This window comes from Hyaena hyaena, unplaced genomic scaffold (genome assembly GCF_003009895.1).
Source record: "Hyaena hyaena isolate Hyena2069 unplaced genomic scaffold, ASM300989v1 scaffold_65, whole genome shotgun sequence".
NCBI lineage: Eukaryota > Metazoa > Chordata > Mammalia > Carnivora > Hyaenidae > Hyaena > Hyaena hyaena.
The window spans coordinates 619,260-634,306 of NW_024080697.1; the positions used below are offsets into that span (position 1 = coordinate 619,260).

The 15,047-nt window shown below is 40.5% G+C and overlaps 2 protein-coding genes across 8 annotated transcripts in view; one reads left to right on the plus strand and one right to left on the minus strand.

The window, feature by feature from the left end:
- Positions 1-3,858, minus strand: part of ENTPD5 (ectonucleoside triphosphate diphosphohydrolase 5 (inactive)) — a 42,978-nt gene extending 39,120 nt beyond the window's left edge. For 3 of the 5 annotated variants that reach the window (XM_039232306.1, XM_039232309.1, XM_039232303.1), the window contains exons 1-2: positions 3,521-3,632; positions 1,416-1,522 (exon numbers count right to left, since the gene is read on the minus strand). The gene's annotated coding sequence lies outside the window, so the exon portion shown is untranslated. Of the gene's footprint in view, positions 1-1,415; positions 1,523-3,520; positions 3,633-3,824 lie in introns of those variants that run through there. The other 2 variants (XM_039232305.1, XM_039232307.1) reach the window with 2 other exon arrangements.
- A 139-nt stretch (positions 3,859-3,997) lies between these two features.
- Positions 3,998-15,047, plus strand: part of BBOF1 (basal body orientation factor 1) — a 53,590-nt gene continuing 42,540 nt past the window's right edge. For all 3 annotated transcript variants that reach the window (XM_039232332.1, XM_039232331.1, XM_039232330.1), the window contains exons 1-2: positions 3,998-4,145; positions 9,280-9,508. In XM_039232332.1, coding sequence (XP_039088263.1) covers positions 4,090-4,145; positions 9,280-9,508 — 285 coding nt within the window. In that variant the 5' untranslated portion in view covers positions 3,998-4,089. The remainder of the gene's footprint in view (positions 4,146-9,279; positions 9,509-15,047) is intronic.

Genomic DNA, 15,047 nt, shown 5'->3' on the forward strand with positions numbered 1-15,047 from the left:
GCGGGGCCCGAACCCACGAACCGCGAGATCATGACCTAAGCGAAAGTCGGACGCTTAACCGACTAAGCCACCCAGGCGCCCCTTTTTTTTTTTTTTTTATTGTTAACTGTATATAAGTGCCAGTGAAGTTTTGTACTCTCAAAGATCAGTGTTCAGGTCACTACTTTATACACCTGTTAACCACCTGAAGGCTTGTAGCCCTCAAGCTATCAGGTACTGTGGTATTCAAGTTGGTGCTCACTAAACATTTCTCTCTTTTAAGATTTTATTTTTAAGTTAGCTGTACATCCAACGTGGGGCTCAAATTACAACATTGAGATCAAGAGTTACATGCTGTATTGACTGAGCCAACAAGGCACCTCCTCCTTAAGTGTTTCTTTCTTTTTTCTAATGTTTATTTATTTTTGAGAGAGAGAGAGAGAGAGAGAGAATGAATCCAAAGCAGGCTCCAGGCTCCGAGCTGTCAGCACAGAGCCCGATGTTGGGTTCAAACCCACAAACTGTGAGATCATGACTTGAGCTGAAGTCAGATGCTTAATGGACTGAGCCACCCAGGCACCCTGTTATTAAACATTTCTTAAATGAACATCTGACAGAACCATGAAATCAAAGTGCAGATAAGTAAGCCTGAAATTTGGGTGTGTCATTTTTCTCAGAGAGAGAACTTTTAGTCCTCTGTAATGGCTTTGTCAGAATGGACAAATAATGAAAACTGGGTAGTTTGCAAATAAACTGCCAGTGGTAATAATTCTATGGCAACACATTTCGTATAAAACTAAAAGTCAAAGGTAAAAAAACAAAATGAAACATTTTAAAATTGGTAACAGTAAATCTTTGATCTCAAGGATTCCTTATCCCCTGCAAGGATGTGAGCTAGTCCATATCACAATACCTACTTAATAGAATTCTGTATTTGTACAACATGCAATAAAAAAGATGAGAGTAACTCACTTTCCATGATATTCAGAAATACTGACCAGTCACTTCAGATATAGTTTGGATAATAGATTTATGCATGATTCTAAATGCTAAGTGAAAATAAAATCAAAAGCTGTTTCTTCACCTACTCCCACCTATGGAGTCGCATCTGCTATCAGGTGATTTCAAGGATGATTTAGGAGTAGAAACTTGGGTCTTCAGGCTAAACCAGAGTAAAACCACAGAGGACTTTACAGAGTAAACCCTATTTGGGAACTACTAGAAGAAAAAATTAGAAATACTATATATTTTGATATGTAGTCCTGTTATTTGGCGCTTTTTTTTTAACAACTCCACACTTGATATTACAATCAATATTACAAGAGAAAAGTTATCATTTGGTAAAGACAAAGACTCCAATTCAGAAAGAAAAACAACAAAAACCACCCAGAAACATATGAAGTACATTAATAGCTTTAAGGTAGCAGAGCTGTTACCTTATATCAGGATACTTGTCCAACCTACCAGGACCATAATGATCTTGTCTGCATGAGGATTCAGCTGAGACACTCCACACTTCTATGCTGAGCAAGAACTATGCAAACTGAGGGAAAAAAGAATTGTTAAGCCAAGTCAACAAAACATTAAGTGGACTATTTCAAGTTTTAAAAGCATTAGTATTCTAAAAAATAAAACAAAGAAAATTTATTCAGCAAGATAATCCTGAAACTTCACAGTAAACCTACCTATCACTAAGTATGGAATACTGCCAGATGAACTGCTAAATAGCAACTTCCTACTCTACTATCTGTATCCACAGATGTTTCTTACTAATAGATGACTGAATAATAACATCAAGTTCTTTGGCAGAGAATGTGGAGTTCAGAAGACTGTAGATTCTACAACCACATACAAATATGGGCCTTTCTCTTAGCCATATTCGTATCACAATAGTTTTAACTACAAATCAAACTTATGGTTAATAAAAATGTTGTATGATTAAATAACTACAAAGTACATGCAACTAAAGTGTGTGTATCAAGAAATCTCATTACAATCAAATTTTCATTTTATAAATGAGTCTATAGACCTGTGTTCAAATAAGGAAAGTCCTGGACTGACTTGCATATTGTATAGTAACCAATTGTTAGAATGAATTCCAAATATACAGCCTGTGATAGAAGATGCCCTAACCTCTGTTTTCTGCAGGTTATCAACAGGGTGCATTTCGAGAACCTTAGACAACTCATCCTAACTTTATGGATTCCATATCAGAGGAAACCCCTTCAATGTATGGTGATTCTACCAAGAACCCACCAGAGTGTGACATACAAACAGAAAACGCACCAAAAATAACAGTAAGCTACCAAAGAGCACGCGGTCGAGGGTGGGCAAAACACGTGAAGGGGGGTGGGAGATGCAGGCTTCCAGTTGTGGAATGAGTAAATCACTGGAATAAAAGGGACTTAGGGAACAAATTAAGGTATAGGATATATAGCCAATGATACTGTAATAGCATCATAGTGACATATGGTAGCTACACTTCCGGTGAGCAGAACGCCCAGAGAAAGTGAAATCACCTGAAACTAATGCAACACTGCGAGTCAACCATACTCAAAAAAAAGTAAGCTAAGATCATCCTAACACACAGTAGGTCCAAAATGATTTTCAGGGCGCCTGGGTGCCTCAGTCGGTTAAACGTTTGACTTCAGCTCAGGTCATATCTCACAGTTTCTGAGTTTGAGTACTACCCGCCCCCCACCTGACCATTGGGCTCTGCGGGGACAGCTCAAAGCTTGGAGCCGTCTTGGATTCCATCTCCCTCTCTCTCTCTGCCCCTCTCCCACTCTCGCTCTCACTCTCACTTTAAAATAAAAAATAAAAACATTTAAAAAGATTTTTAGCGCTCATTGCAAATCAGCATATTCCCTCTATCCACAAAATTCAAAAGCTGAAACTACATTATCAAAGATAAAAAAAAAGAGGGGGACTTTAAGCCAAAGACCTCTGAAGAGGTGGAGATTAAGTTCTCCCTAAAGAAATGGAGAGGGAAGATGCACAAAGTTTTTTTTAAAAAAACTAAATTCAAGTTGAAATGAAGAATAACGCAGAGCAGAGCTTCCGTCACAAGTTTCCTAACCATTGTCCTGGCACCCAGAATTCCCGATCGTCCTCAAAGTCTAACCCACTGAACGAAGGCGTAATTACAAAGCTCCTCCTCTGGAAAAGGAGAATACTTTTGAGTATTCCTTTTCATACGTGTGCCCAGCGGGGTAAAAGCACCAAAAGGGAAGAGGTTCCAACTTGAGGCAACCTGCAGAAAACCGGGCTGCGGACGAGTCAAGCATCAAAGTGGGAATTAAGGGCCGTTCTGGGTGGGGAGCTTCGGGCAAACGGGACGGAACGGGGCCGAGGGCCTGACCCCCGAGCTCTCCTCGTGGCCCTGCAGCCTCTCCCATTCCAGGTGACAGCACTTTTCTCCTCGCCGGAGCCTCTCCCACCCCAAATGAAAGCACTATGCAAGCCTCACTCCCTACCACCGCCCTCGGGCTCATCAAAATGTGTTTGGTCTCGGAAGACTGCTGGAGGCGCCGTCCCTTACAAAATTAGTCAGTTAGAAGCCAGGAGTGGGATAAGGAAACCAAGAGTCAGCGCAGCTTCGGGAGAGGCTGAGGCAGAGCAGGGCGGCTGAGGCCACGCTGGCTGTGGCGTGAGGCAACCGGCGGACGCGCGGGCCCGCAGCGAAGCAAGCTGAGGCGAAGGCGCATCGACCGTCGCGCCGCCGGAAACGCCCGGCCTGCAAGACGCCACACCGCTGCCCCGGACGGGCCCGCTTCGGGCCCCCGCTAGGCCGCCCAGCCCTGTCCCGGGGGCGACTTTAGTGCCTCGGCCGTCCGCACACTCACCGCGCGCGCGCGCGCCGCTCGGCGCGGCCGCCCGCCGCCCTCCGCGCGACCTCCGCCCCGCCCCCCGCGCCCTGCCCGCAGACGGGGCCCCTTTGCGGCGGAGGCGGCGGCGGGGCTACGTCACGGGCGCGTGCGCTCTCCGCGCGCACCGGCAACGGCTGCGACGGAACGTTACCCGCCGGGCGTGCTGGTTTCCTTAGAAACGGAGCCGGCCGGGTGGCTGCAGAGAAACGTCGACTACAGTGGGGTGCCTGGTGAAGCCAAGATGCCGTCTAAGAGAAAGGACAAAAAGAAAGGCAAGAACAAAAGCAAAGACAAGAAGTAAGGAGAAGCTACCCTGGGATTCCCTCTTCCTGGGCCTACCCTGTTAAGAAGATTCGGAGCCTGGAGCTGGCTGCACGCTGAGGCTGGCCAGCTGGCTAACTACCCTCCTCTTGCTGTCTCCGCTTCTGAAAAGGACAGCCCTCATTGTTTAGAAATTCCCCAAATGCATGCCAAACCATACTGCTTCAACCTAGACAATGGAATGTGAGATTTGGGACCTTGAATAATTTAGACACAGCCCCTGCATATGAGTAATACATTAACGGTGAAGGCAGATACATTCCCAAAGAACAGAGTAGAAGACCAAATGAAGCAGATGGGTGCTGGGGCGCCTAGGTGGCCCAGTTGGTTAAGCGTCAGACTTTGGCTCAGGTCAGATCTCAACGGTTCGTGGGTTCGAGCGGGCCTGTTTCGGATTCTGTGTCTCCCTCTTTCTCTGCCTCTCCTCCACTCATGCTCTGTCTCAAAAATAAACTATTAAAAACAAAAAGAAATAGATGGGTGCTAGTAGAGAGAAAAAGGTGTGGGAATGAGGAGGAAGGATTAGTTCTGACACTAGAAGTGAAGGTCAAAGGTCAGGATAACATTTCTTAGTATATCGAATGTCTTCTAGACCAGCGCCGTCCATTAGGGTAGTGATCAACCATGTGTGGCTACTAAACTAAAATTAATTAAAATAAATGCAGATCCATAATTGGCCACGTTTTATATGCTCAGTAGGCTACTGCTGACTGTATTGGGACAGCCTAGGTATAGTACATTTCCATCACCACAGAAACTTCTATTGGACAGTACTCCTCTAGAACAGTGGTTCTCAACTAGGGGTGATTTTGGCTCCAGAGGACATTTGGCACTATCTAGAGACATTTTTGATTGTCACATCTAGGGATTTTTTTTTGTGTGCTACCCGCATCTAGTAGGTAGAGACTAAGGATACTAGTAAACATCCTGCAATGCACAGGACAGCCCCCACCTGCACCTTAAACAAAGAATCTTTTGGCTCAGAATGTCAGTAGTGCCATGACTGGGAACCCCTGCTCAAGACTATAAGCTTCTCTTGGGACCTCTGGGTGGCTCAGTCATTTAAGCATCTGACTTAGGCTCAGGTCATGATCTCACAGTTCTTGAGTTCACAAGCTCTTGACTTGGAGCTCTTTGCTGACAGTGGGGAGCCTGCTTGGGATTCTCTCTTTCTCCCTCTGTCTCTGCCCCTCCCCTACTCACACTTTCTCTCAAAATAAATAAACTTTTTTTTTTAATATTTTTTTTAATTTATTTCTAGGATAGAGAGAGACAGCGTGAACAGGGGAGGGTCAGAGAGAGAGGGAGATACAGACTCTGAAACAGGCTCCAGGCTCTGAGCTGGCAGTCAGCACAGAGCCCGACGCGGGGCTCGAACCCACAAACCGCGAGATCATGACCTAAGCGAAAGTCGGACGCTTAACCGACTAAGCCACCCAGGCGCCCCTCAAAATAAATAAACTTTTAAAAAATGAAGAAAAAAAGACTATAAGCTTCTCTAGACTAGGCACTAAGCATCATTCACCACATCTCCAGCACCTAGCAGAAAGCCTGAAACATAGTAGATGCTTATTATTTGTTACATAAACAAATTAAAGTGTCTGCTTATGTGCACTTCAACTTGAATCTTCTCTTTTTTCCACAGGAGCTATGCTCTGGGTTTGTTTTGTTTTGTTGGTTTTTGGCAGTAGCCTGAGAGATCCCTGCTTTGTTGTTGAGAATATCTTGAACATCTAGAGAATCCCTGGGTGATTGAAGTAGTTCCTTGGGCCTTTTGAAGGATTCCTTTTGGTTCAAAGGAAAAGCTAAAAGATTTAACCAAATTGGGTAATTGTTCAGATTTCCCCAAACTGATCAGAATTCCTGAAGTAGGTATTGCTCTAGCACCTAACTTTGCGGGCTTGGGGTTGCTGCTGGATTGCCACTAGATCTGTTGAGTGACTAGTGGTTTGTTGGAATCATGCATGGTGTCCAGCATCACTATGTATGGGACCATTAGGGAATCCTCCAAACTTGTAAAGCTTATAAAGTAATTTGTAAAGATAGTAACAGGTACTCAGTACAGAAAGTTTAGGAAGTGTGGATAGTCAAGGCAGAAAACAAAAATCACCTGTAATTGCATTATCTGAAGATAACCACTACTATCATTTTGGGATGTTCTTTTTCTTTCTTTCTTTTTTTTTTTTTTAATGTTTTATTTCTGAGAGAGAGAATGAGAGCGAGCAGGGGATGGTCAGAGAGAGGGAGATACAGAATCTGAAACAGGCTCTAGGTTCTGAGCTAGCTGTCAGCACAGAGCCCGACACAGGGCTCGAACCTATGAACCATGAGATCATGACCTGAGCTGAAGTTGGACGCTTAACCAACTGAGCCACCCAGGCGCCCCTCTTTTTCTTCTTTCTAAAATATGTCCCACTGGACATATTTATTTGTAGCTCCCCCACTCCATGTATTAATGAGTATTCTACAGTGTTCTTTCTTTTTTCTTTTTTACATAATTGGGTAGTCTGGGCACTTTTAAAAGTGCCAAGGGATGGGACACCTGGGTGGCTCAGTGGTTGAGAGTCAACTTTTGATTTTGGCTTAGGTCATGATCCCAGGGTTGTGGGATCTAGCCCCACATCGTGCTCTGTGCTGAGCATAAAGCCTGCTTAAGATTCTCTCCTCCTGCCCCTCTCCCCTGCTCACGTGCACACACATGTTCTCTCTCTCTCGCAAATAAAATTTAAAAATTAAAAAATAGGGATGCCTGGGTGGTTGTTGGTTAAACATCTGACTTTGGTTCAGATCATGATCTTGCAGTCTGTGAATTCAGGCCCTGCATTGGACTCTCTGCTGACAGCTCAGAGCCTGGAGCTGCTTTGGATTCTGTGTCTCCCTCTCTTTCTGCCTCTCCCCTTCTTGTGCTCTGTCTCTCTTGCTCAAAAATAAAATAAACATTAAAAAAAATTTTTTTAGGGGCACCTGGGTGGCTCGGTCGGTTGAGCGGCCGACTTCAGCTCAGGTCATGATCTCATGGTTGTGGGTTCAAGCCCCACGTTGGGTTCTGTGCTGACAGCTCAGAGCCTGGAACCTGCTTCGGATTCTGTGTCTCCCTCCCTCTGCCTGTTCCCCGCTTATCCTTTGTCTCTCTCTGTCTCTAAAAATATAAATAAATGTAAAAATTTTAAAAATAAATAAATAAAATTTAAAAATAAAAAAAATTTAAATAAAAGTGCCAAGGGCTTATCACATTCTCAAATTCTTGGAACTCACTAGAATATGTTTTCTATTTTTGACCATTCATCTATAGTACATCTGTCAGCAGTGAGGAACATTGAGGGTAACAGACCTCTTATTGCTTGGATTTTTCCATGACTCATAGTTTGAGACACTCTGCTTTGTTTTTATAGTCAGTATTAGTGGTTCTCTGATGAGAAATCCTATCTGCATCAACTGCTCTGTGCAGCTTAGACCTGATAACCTTCAGGAAGCAATTGGATGAATATACCAACGTAGTCTATCACTACTGCCTAAATCATGCTGTGATTTAAAGGGAGGTCAAAGCTATAACAAGCTAGGGAGCTGGAGGTGGGGCTGGCCCTAATTTGAAGAGAACAGTGGACTGAAAAGGGATGGAGAACCAGGAGTTGAGGGTTGGGGTTGGAGGGTGATCCTATAGAAAGGTCCACACATACCTATATGTGAAAATATTTAGCGTTCAAATACAGGTAAAAATTTTTTTAAGTTTACTTATTTTGAGAGAGCACATGTGTACACACATACAAGTTGGGGAGGGGTAAAGAGGGGATTAAGAGAGAGAATCTCAACCAGGCTCTGCACTTCGTTAGAGCAGAGCCCATGCAGGGTTTGAAAATACGAACCATGAGATCATGATCTGAGCTGAAATCGGGAGTCAGACATTTACTGACTGAGCCACTCAGATGCCCCCAGGTGAATTCTTACTTATTACCTGAATATTTATGTATCCAGTGCCTACTATATATAAGGGATATTGTTTTGTCAGTCGTTGTACAACAACTCTTTACTTGAAAGTAAACTCTCCTTTGATCACTTTAATCTTTGAAGACATAGATTGATCACTTTAATCTTGAAGCCATACTTTATTATTATTATTTTAAAATTACCTCGTATAATAATTATGGTTTGTTTCTTAGCCATCCTTGAAGCCTGGTGCATGTGGCAACAGCTGATAAAAGTATTTAACATATTTGTTCTAGTGACTTGATCTTTTGTCAAAGGTCTAGCCTGAAAATCCCCCCCAAAAACAACCTACAGCACCCCCAAAACTAGATTTGGGTGGGTGGAAGATTAAAGAACAAAGAAGGGTCTTAAAGTTACAGTTACACCATGAATGTATCATCATACAGAAGGGGAACTAAGGTAGTGGATTTGCAGTAGCAAGAACCAAAGTCTAAAACTGGGTGAGTAGGTATAGAAAAGACATTTCAAATATGAGAAAAAGGAGTAAGGGGCACCTGGGTGGTTCAGTCAGGTAAGCAACTGATTCTTGGTTTCGGCTCAGGTCAAGATCTCATAGTTCACGAGTTCTCACTCTCTCTCTGCCCCTTCCCCACTCACACTGTTTCTCTCTCTCTCAAACAAAAAAAATTTTTTAGGGGTGCCTGGGTGGCTCAGTCAGTTAGGTGTCTGACTTTGGCTCAGGTCATGAACTCGCGGTCTGTGGGTTTGAGCCCCACGTCAGGCTCTGTGATGACAGCTCAGAGCCCACAGCCTGCTTCAGATTCTGTGTCCCCCTTTCTTCTCTGCCTCTCCCCAGCTTGTGCTTTCTCTCAATAGTAAAGTTAAAAAAAATTTAAAGTAAATGAAAAGATGTGAAAGATTTATGAAATGAATTTGACTTACCATGCCTTTCCTCTTTGTTTTTCCAGTCTTTTAGAGTTATGCTCCAAAGCTCCCCTAGTCCAAGAAGAGTCACCCAATTAACTCCCTTATCAAGTAAATATGTATTTCCCATTAACTCATTTATCCAACAATATTTGCTCATATGTGCCAAGCAATGTGAAGCAAAACAAAAAGTAATAAAAGAGAAAGGTATAACTCTAATAGAGTAATTGTTATATGCTCTCAATGTCCTCTTCCCATGCAGGAAGGTAATAAAAGCTGATGAAACTGTAGTGGACAGAGCCAAGGCCAATGCCTCCCTCTGGGAGGCCAGGCTGGAAGTCACAGAACTCTCTAGGATTGAGTATCGTGATACTTCCCGGAGACTGGCAAAGAGTAATGAGGACTTAAAGAGACAGCAGTATAAAATGGAGAAAGACACAATGTCTGTATTAAATTACCTGAAGAAGCAGGATCAGGAGAAAGATAATATGGTACGTAGGTAGAAATCCTCCTGAGCCTCAGTAACTACTTCTGTTAAATTTGAAGCAGGATGCTATTTCAAAGTGACTTTACTGTTAGAATTGACTGTTCTCATTTTCAGCTCTTGTCCCTTTGTTTTCTTGTCTGAAACAAAGATTGATGGTCATAAGGGAACATTATGATCCATTTTATTTTAAGAACAACAACATATGACCTATGCGGTTTTTATATTGATAAATACTTTCAATGATTTGTAGAGGAATTCACTGATAATCCATGATCACATCATTATAAACCCAGCAAGTTGAATCTCCTTTTTTTAACCAGTTGAATCTTGAATTTATCTTTCTGTACTCTCAGTGTTGAGGATAAAGCTATTATTTTAGATCTGGAAAGAAAAGTGAAAGGAAACAATATTTCAGAGCCCCTATTTTATGCCAGGCACTATGTTAGGGTTTAATAACTCCATGTAGCTACAATATTGTCATTCTCAGTTACAAATTGACTCTCAGAATGGTAACTTGCCCAAAGTCACACAGCTAGGGGATGTTAAAGTGGAATTTAGGAGTAATTCCAAATTCCTCTCTTTCTTATTTGCCTCTATGAGCCTCATGGAGACCCAAGGGAATTTCTACCATGCTGAGGATGGTGTGCTCATTCTCAAGTATGGTTTTGTACTTTAACTATGTATCATACATTCTCAACTCATTTTTTTACTCAACATTATGTTTTTGTGGTATGTTTATTAAAATTATGATTCAGTTCATTTTTTTAATAGTTTTTTTTTTTTTTGAGACCGAGAAACAGAGCACGAGCGGGGGAGGGGCAGAGAGAGAGGGAGACAGAGAATCTGAAATAGGCTCCAGGCTCTGAGCTGCCAGTACAGAACCCAATGCGGGGCTTGAACCCACAGACCACAAGATCATGACCTGAGCCGAAGTCGGATGCTTAACCGACTGGGCCACCCAGGTGCCCCAATTCAGTTCATTTCTTAAAAATTTATATTGGGGTGACTGGGTGGCCCAGTTGGTTAAGCATCCAACTTCAGCTCGTGTCATGATCTTGCGGTTTATGAGTTCAAGCCCCGTGTCAGGCTCTGTGCCTACAGCTGAGAGCCCGGAGACTGCTTCAGATTATGTTTCCTTCTCTCTCTGCCCCTCCCTGGCTCATGCTCTGTCTCCCTCTCTCAAAAATAAGTAAACATTGAAAAAGTTTTAAAAAAATAAAAATTTATAATGAGCATGCTTAATTTTTTCTGTCATTCTTATTTGCTTTGTAATATTCCAGCACATAAATAAACCTAAACTTATTTATCCATTTCCCCTGTGAGTCAAACTACCGTTTTTTCATTATTACAAATAGACCTTCGGCGAATATTCTTCTCAATGTCTGCTTGTGTCCATGATAGTTTCTCTGGAGTGGACACTTAGAAGTTAAATTACTACATTGTGAGGTTATGCATTGTTTCAAGATCACAAGAGTTTAAATTGAGCTCCAAAGGGGTTATACCAATTCATGCTGTCACAAGTGATGTATTAGAGTGAGGTCCTGTTTGACCACATTTTTGTCAACACTTGATATTTTACTTAGCTTTTGCTCAATTTTACAGGTATAAGTGGGTATCTTGCTTTAATTTATATTTCCTGATTATTAGTCATTCGAGCATCTTTTATATGATCCTTCACTCATTCTTTATTGTTTATGCATTTGCTTCAGTACACATTGGAACTAATGCTGCTGTGATGCAAAGCTGGGCTCCAACATAAGGATGACATACAAATTCATGAATCCGTAGCTTTTTCAAATGCCACCTTTTCAGTGACACCTTTCCTCACTAGTTTCCTTAAAGTTAAAAACCACATCCCTTGTTTTATTTTCTCTAGTATTTACTATCTTCTGTCACATGTGTGATATTTATGTATTTGTTTATTGTCTCTTTTTCTGATTAGAATGAAACTTCACAGAAGTAAAGTTTTTTGTTTTTTGTTTTTTTAATTCAGTGCTACACCTCCAGCACATAGTGTAGGCCTAGTAAATAGTAGCCACTCATTAAAATATTTTGCATGCATGAATGAATGGCTTGTGAGTATACTGATACTTTCAAAAAGTTAATAACAATCAAAACTAAGTTCAAGATGAAAGTGAAAGCATATTACAGAAATCAGACTACTAAACTTTTGTCTTGATTTTATCTATTTAAAATAATTTTATGCATTACTATTATTTTTTTTTTACCTTCTTTCCTAGGCAACTTCCATTTTTAAAATTACTCTTTCAATAGTAGGTATTATTAAAATTGTCTTCTATAAAGTATTATTCTAAAATAAGTTTTTAGGTCAAATAATTTCCCCAATTCATTACATAGAAGCTTTGTTGCCTACATTAGCTAATTGATATTGATTTATGAGTATCATCTATTTTTCCTGATTTTCATCTGCCTTTGTGGATCAGAAGTCAGGATCTGGCTATAGTAAATAACATAATTTTCTCACAATTATGGATGACTATTAAAACCAAAGAGATTACCTTGGGAGGAAGAAGTAAAGTAGATTCAATATATCCTAGTTAAGTAGCTCTTCTATCGTTTTGTTACTCATTCTGCTATATCCTAGATATGTGTCATTAAGCTTTATGTAAACTGTTTATAGCCATATTTCATGTTATAGGAATAATAGAAATGAGGGATGCCTTAGTGGCTCGGTCAGTTGAGCGACCAACTCTTGATGTGGGCTCAGGTTGTGATCTCGATGTTGTGGGATCGAGCCCCACGTCAGGCTTTGTGCTGAGTGTGGAGTCAGCTTGGGATTCTCTCTCTCCCTCTCTATGTTGGTCCCCTGCTCATGCTCTGTCTCTCTCAAATAACAACAGCAAAAAGAAAATGAAATGTGTTTTGGAAACATATCTTGAACAAAATTAGGAGATTTTCCTTAAGAGTGTGTTTTTGTATTTAAAGCTTCAATCACAAAATAAATATCATTATATTTCACACCTATCCTAAATGACTTAAAACTGTCTCAATTTATCTTTTATAATTTTTAGGTTTTCCTTAAGCTAGTCTAATTACAACAATATTTCGCTTATGTATTCTCTAATTCTATAACCACATTAAAGAGTTTTTAGTTTAAAACGCTATTCAGGGTGTGTCAAAGTGGCTCAGTCGGTTGAGTGTCTACTTGGTTTTGGCTCAGGTCATGATCTCACAGTTTGTGATTTCGAGTCCTGCGTTGGGCTTTGCGCTGATAGTGCAGAGTCTGTTTGGGATTCTCCCCCACCTTTTCTCTCAAAATAAATAAACTTTAAAAATAAATAAACAAGCTACTCAGGTTTCCTACTAAAACATACTAGCATCTTTGGACAAATGATTGATTCTAAGACTGGAGCAGGTAAAGTAAAAAATGAGCCTGGAATATCTGTGCAAGAAAGTAAGTAAAAAAAAAAATTAAAGGGTGGGTGCCTGGCTGGCTCAGTTAGTGGAGCATATGATTTTTGATCTTGGGGTTGTGACTTTTGATCTCAGAGTTGTGAGTTCAAGCCTAACATTGGGTGTAGAGATTACTTAAAAATAAAATTGTAAAAAAAAAAAAAAAAAAAAGAAAGAAATTAAAGGGTACAGGTACTAGTTTGAAGAGGCTCCCACTGGCCAAATCTGAGAGAATCAAAATAAACAATGACAGTAAAACATTATAATCCATTGAATAAAATATGTCCATGACTGCATACTGCTAATAAAAACATGTATTAATAAGGGAGAAGGAAAAGATTTTCCTTACAGTAGAATATAGTAAATTACTAAATTTCCAAAGAATGGTTGAATGAAAAAAGGCACTATTTGGTGCCATTGAATTAATTGATCCCATCAAAAATCATCAGTGGATGCTAAAACTAGTGGTGAAAGTTTGATGGGCAGAAGGATATTTGCATAGTCTCAAAATGTCTTTCCTTAAATTGTAAATTACTTAATTACAAGAGGAAAACTTTGTAAAAATTTTATTTTTATTTATTTTTTTAATGTTTCTTTATTCTTTGATATGGAGAGAACGAGTGCCTGTATGAGCAGTGGAGGGGCAGAGAGAGGGAGACCGTATCCAAAGGAGGCTCTCAGCAGTCAGCACAGAGCCCAAAGTGAGGCCTGAACTCACGAGCTATAAGATCATGACCTGAGCCGAAGTCAGAGGCTTAACTGACTTAGCCACCCAGGTGCCCCTATAACTTTGTAAAAATTTAAAGGAGATACCTAGTAAATACAGTCTTAACCAATTGATTAAAATTAACATCAATCACCTCATGATGTAATTTACTGAAAAGAATACATCACTTAGACAGTGTATGCCTGCCAAAAATGCATAACCTGAATCTGCTCATGGGGAAACATCAGATAGCCCCAGCCCTGGCTGGTATTCTGCAAAACTGTTGATGCCATAAAAGACAAACACTGAGAAACAGTTCCAGATTAAAGTAGACTAGTATATATGACAACTAAATGTAATGCACAATCGAGAATTATATCCTGGATCCAAAAAAAAAAAGTTGCAATAAAGGACACTACTGGGACAATTGGCAAAATTTGTATATAGACTATAGATGAAATAATAGTATATCAATGTTAAGTTTTCTGATTTTGATTAACATGTTTCTAAAAGAATTTGAGGGCAACTGCGTGGCTCAGTCGGTTAAGCGTCTGACTCTTGATTTCAGCTCAGGTCATGATCTGATCAGCCCCATGTGGAGCCTGCTTAAGGTTCTCTCTCTTTCTCTCCTTATGCCCCTCACCCCTAATTAATTAATTAATTAAAAGAATGTATTTTTTCTTAGGAAATACATTCTGAAGTATTTAGGGGTAAAGAGGCATTATGTCTTAAACTTACTCTCACATGGTCCAGAAAACAAAGTAAAAAATGTATATCATCTATATATTCATATTTTAGATAGATCTATCTATACATACATAGAGTGGTAAAGCAAATGGGAAAAATTGGGTGAAAGCTATATGAGAACTCTTTGTACTCTTGAAACTTTTCTCAAAAAAGTTACCCAGATGAGAGAAATGCAAATCAAAACTACAGTGAGATATCACCTCACACCTATTGAGATGGCTACTATCAGATAAATAGAAAATAACAAGCATTGGGAAGGATGCAGAGAAATTGGAGCCCTCGTGCATTGTTGGTGGGAATGTAAAATGGTGCAGCCATTATGGAAAAGAATATGTAGGCTCCTCAAAAATTAAAACTAGAATTACCACATGATCCAGGAATCCACTTTTGGGTGTATTTCCAAAATAATTTAGAGCAAGACCTTAAAAAGATATTTGTGCACCCCTGTTCACAGTCAAAAGGTGGAAGCAACCCAAATGTCCACTGACAGATGAATGGTTATAGAAAATGGATATACACATACAATACAATATTATGCAGACTTTAAAAAAGAAGAAAATCTCCCAAAAAACAAGAGTCCAGGGCCAGATGGCTTTCCAGGGGAATTCTACCAAGCATTTAAGGAAGAGTTAACACCTATTCTCTTGAAGCTGTTCCAAAAAATAGAAATGGAAGG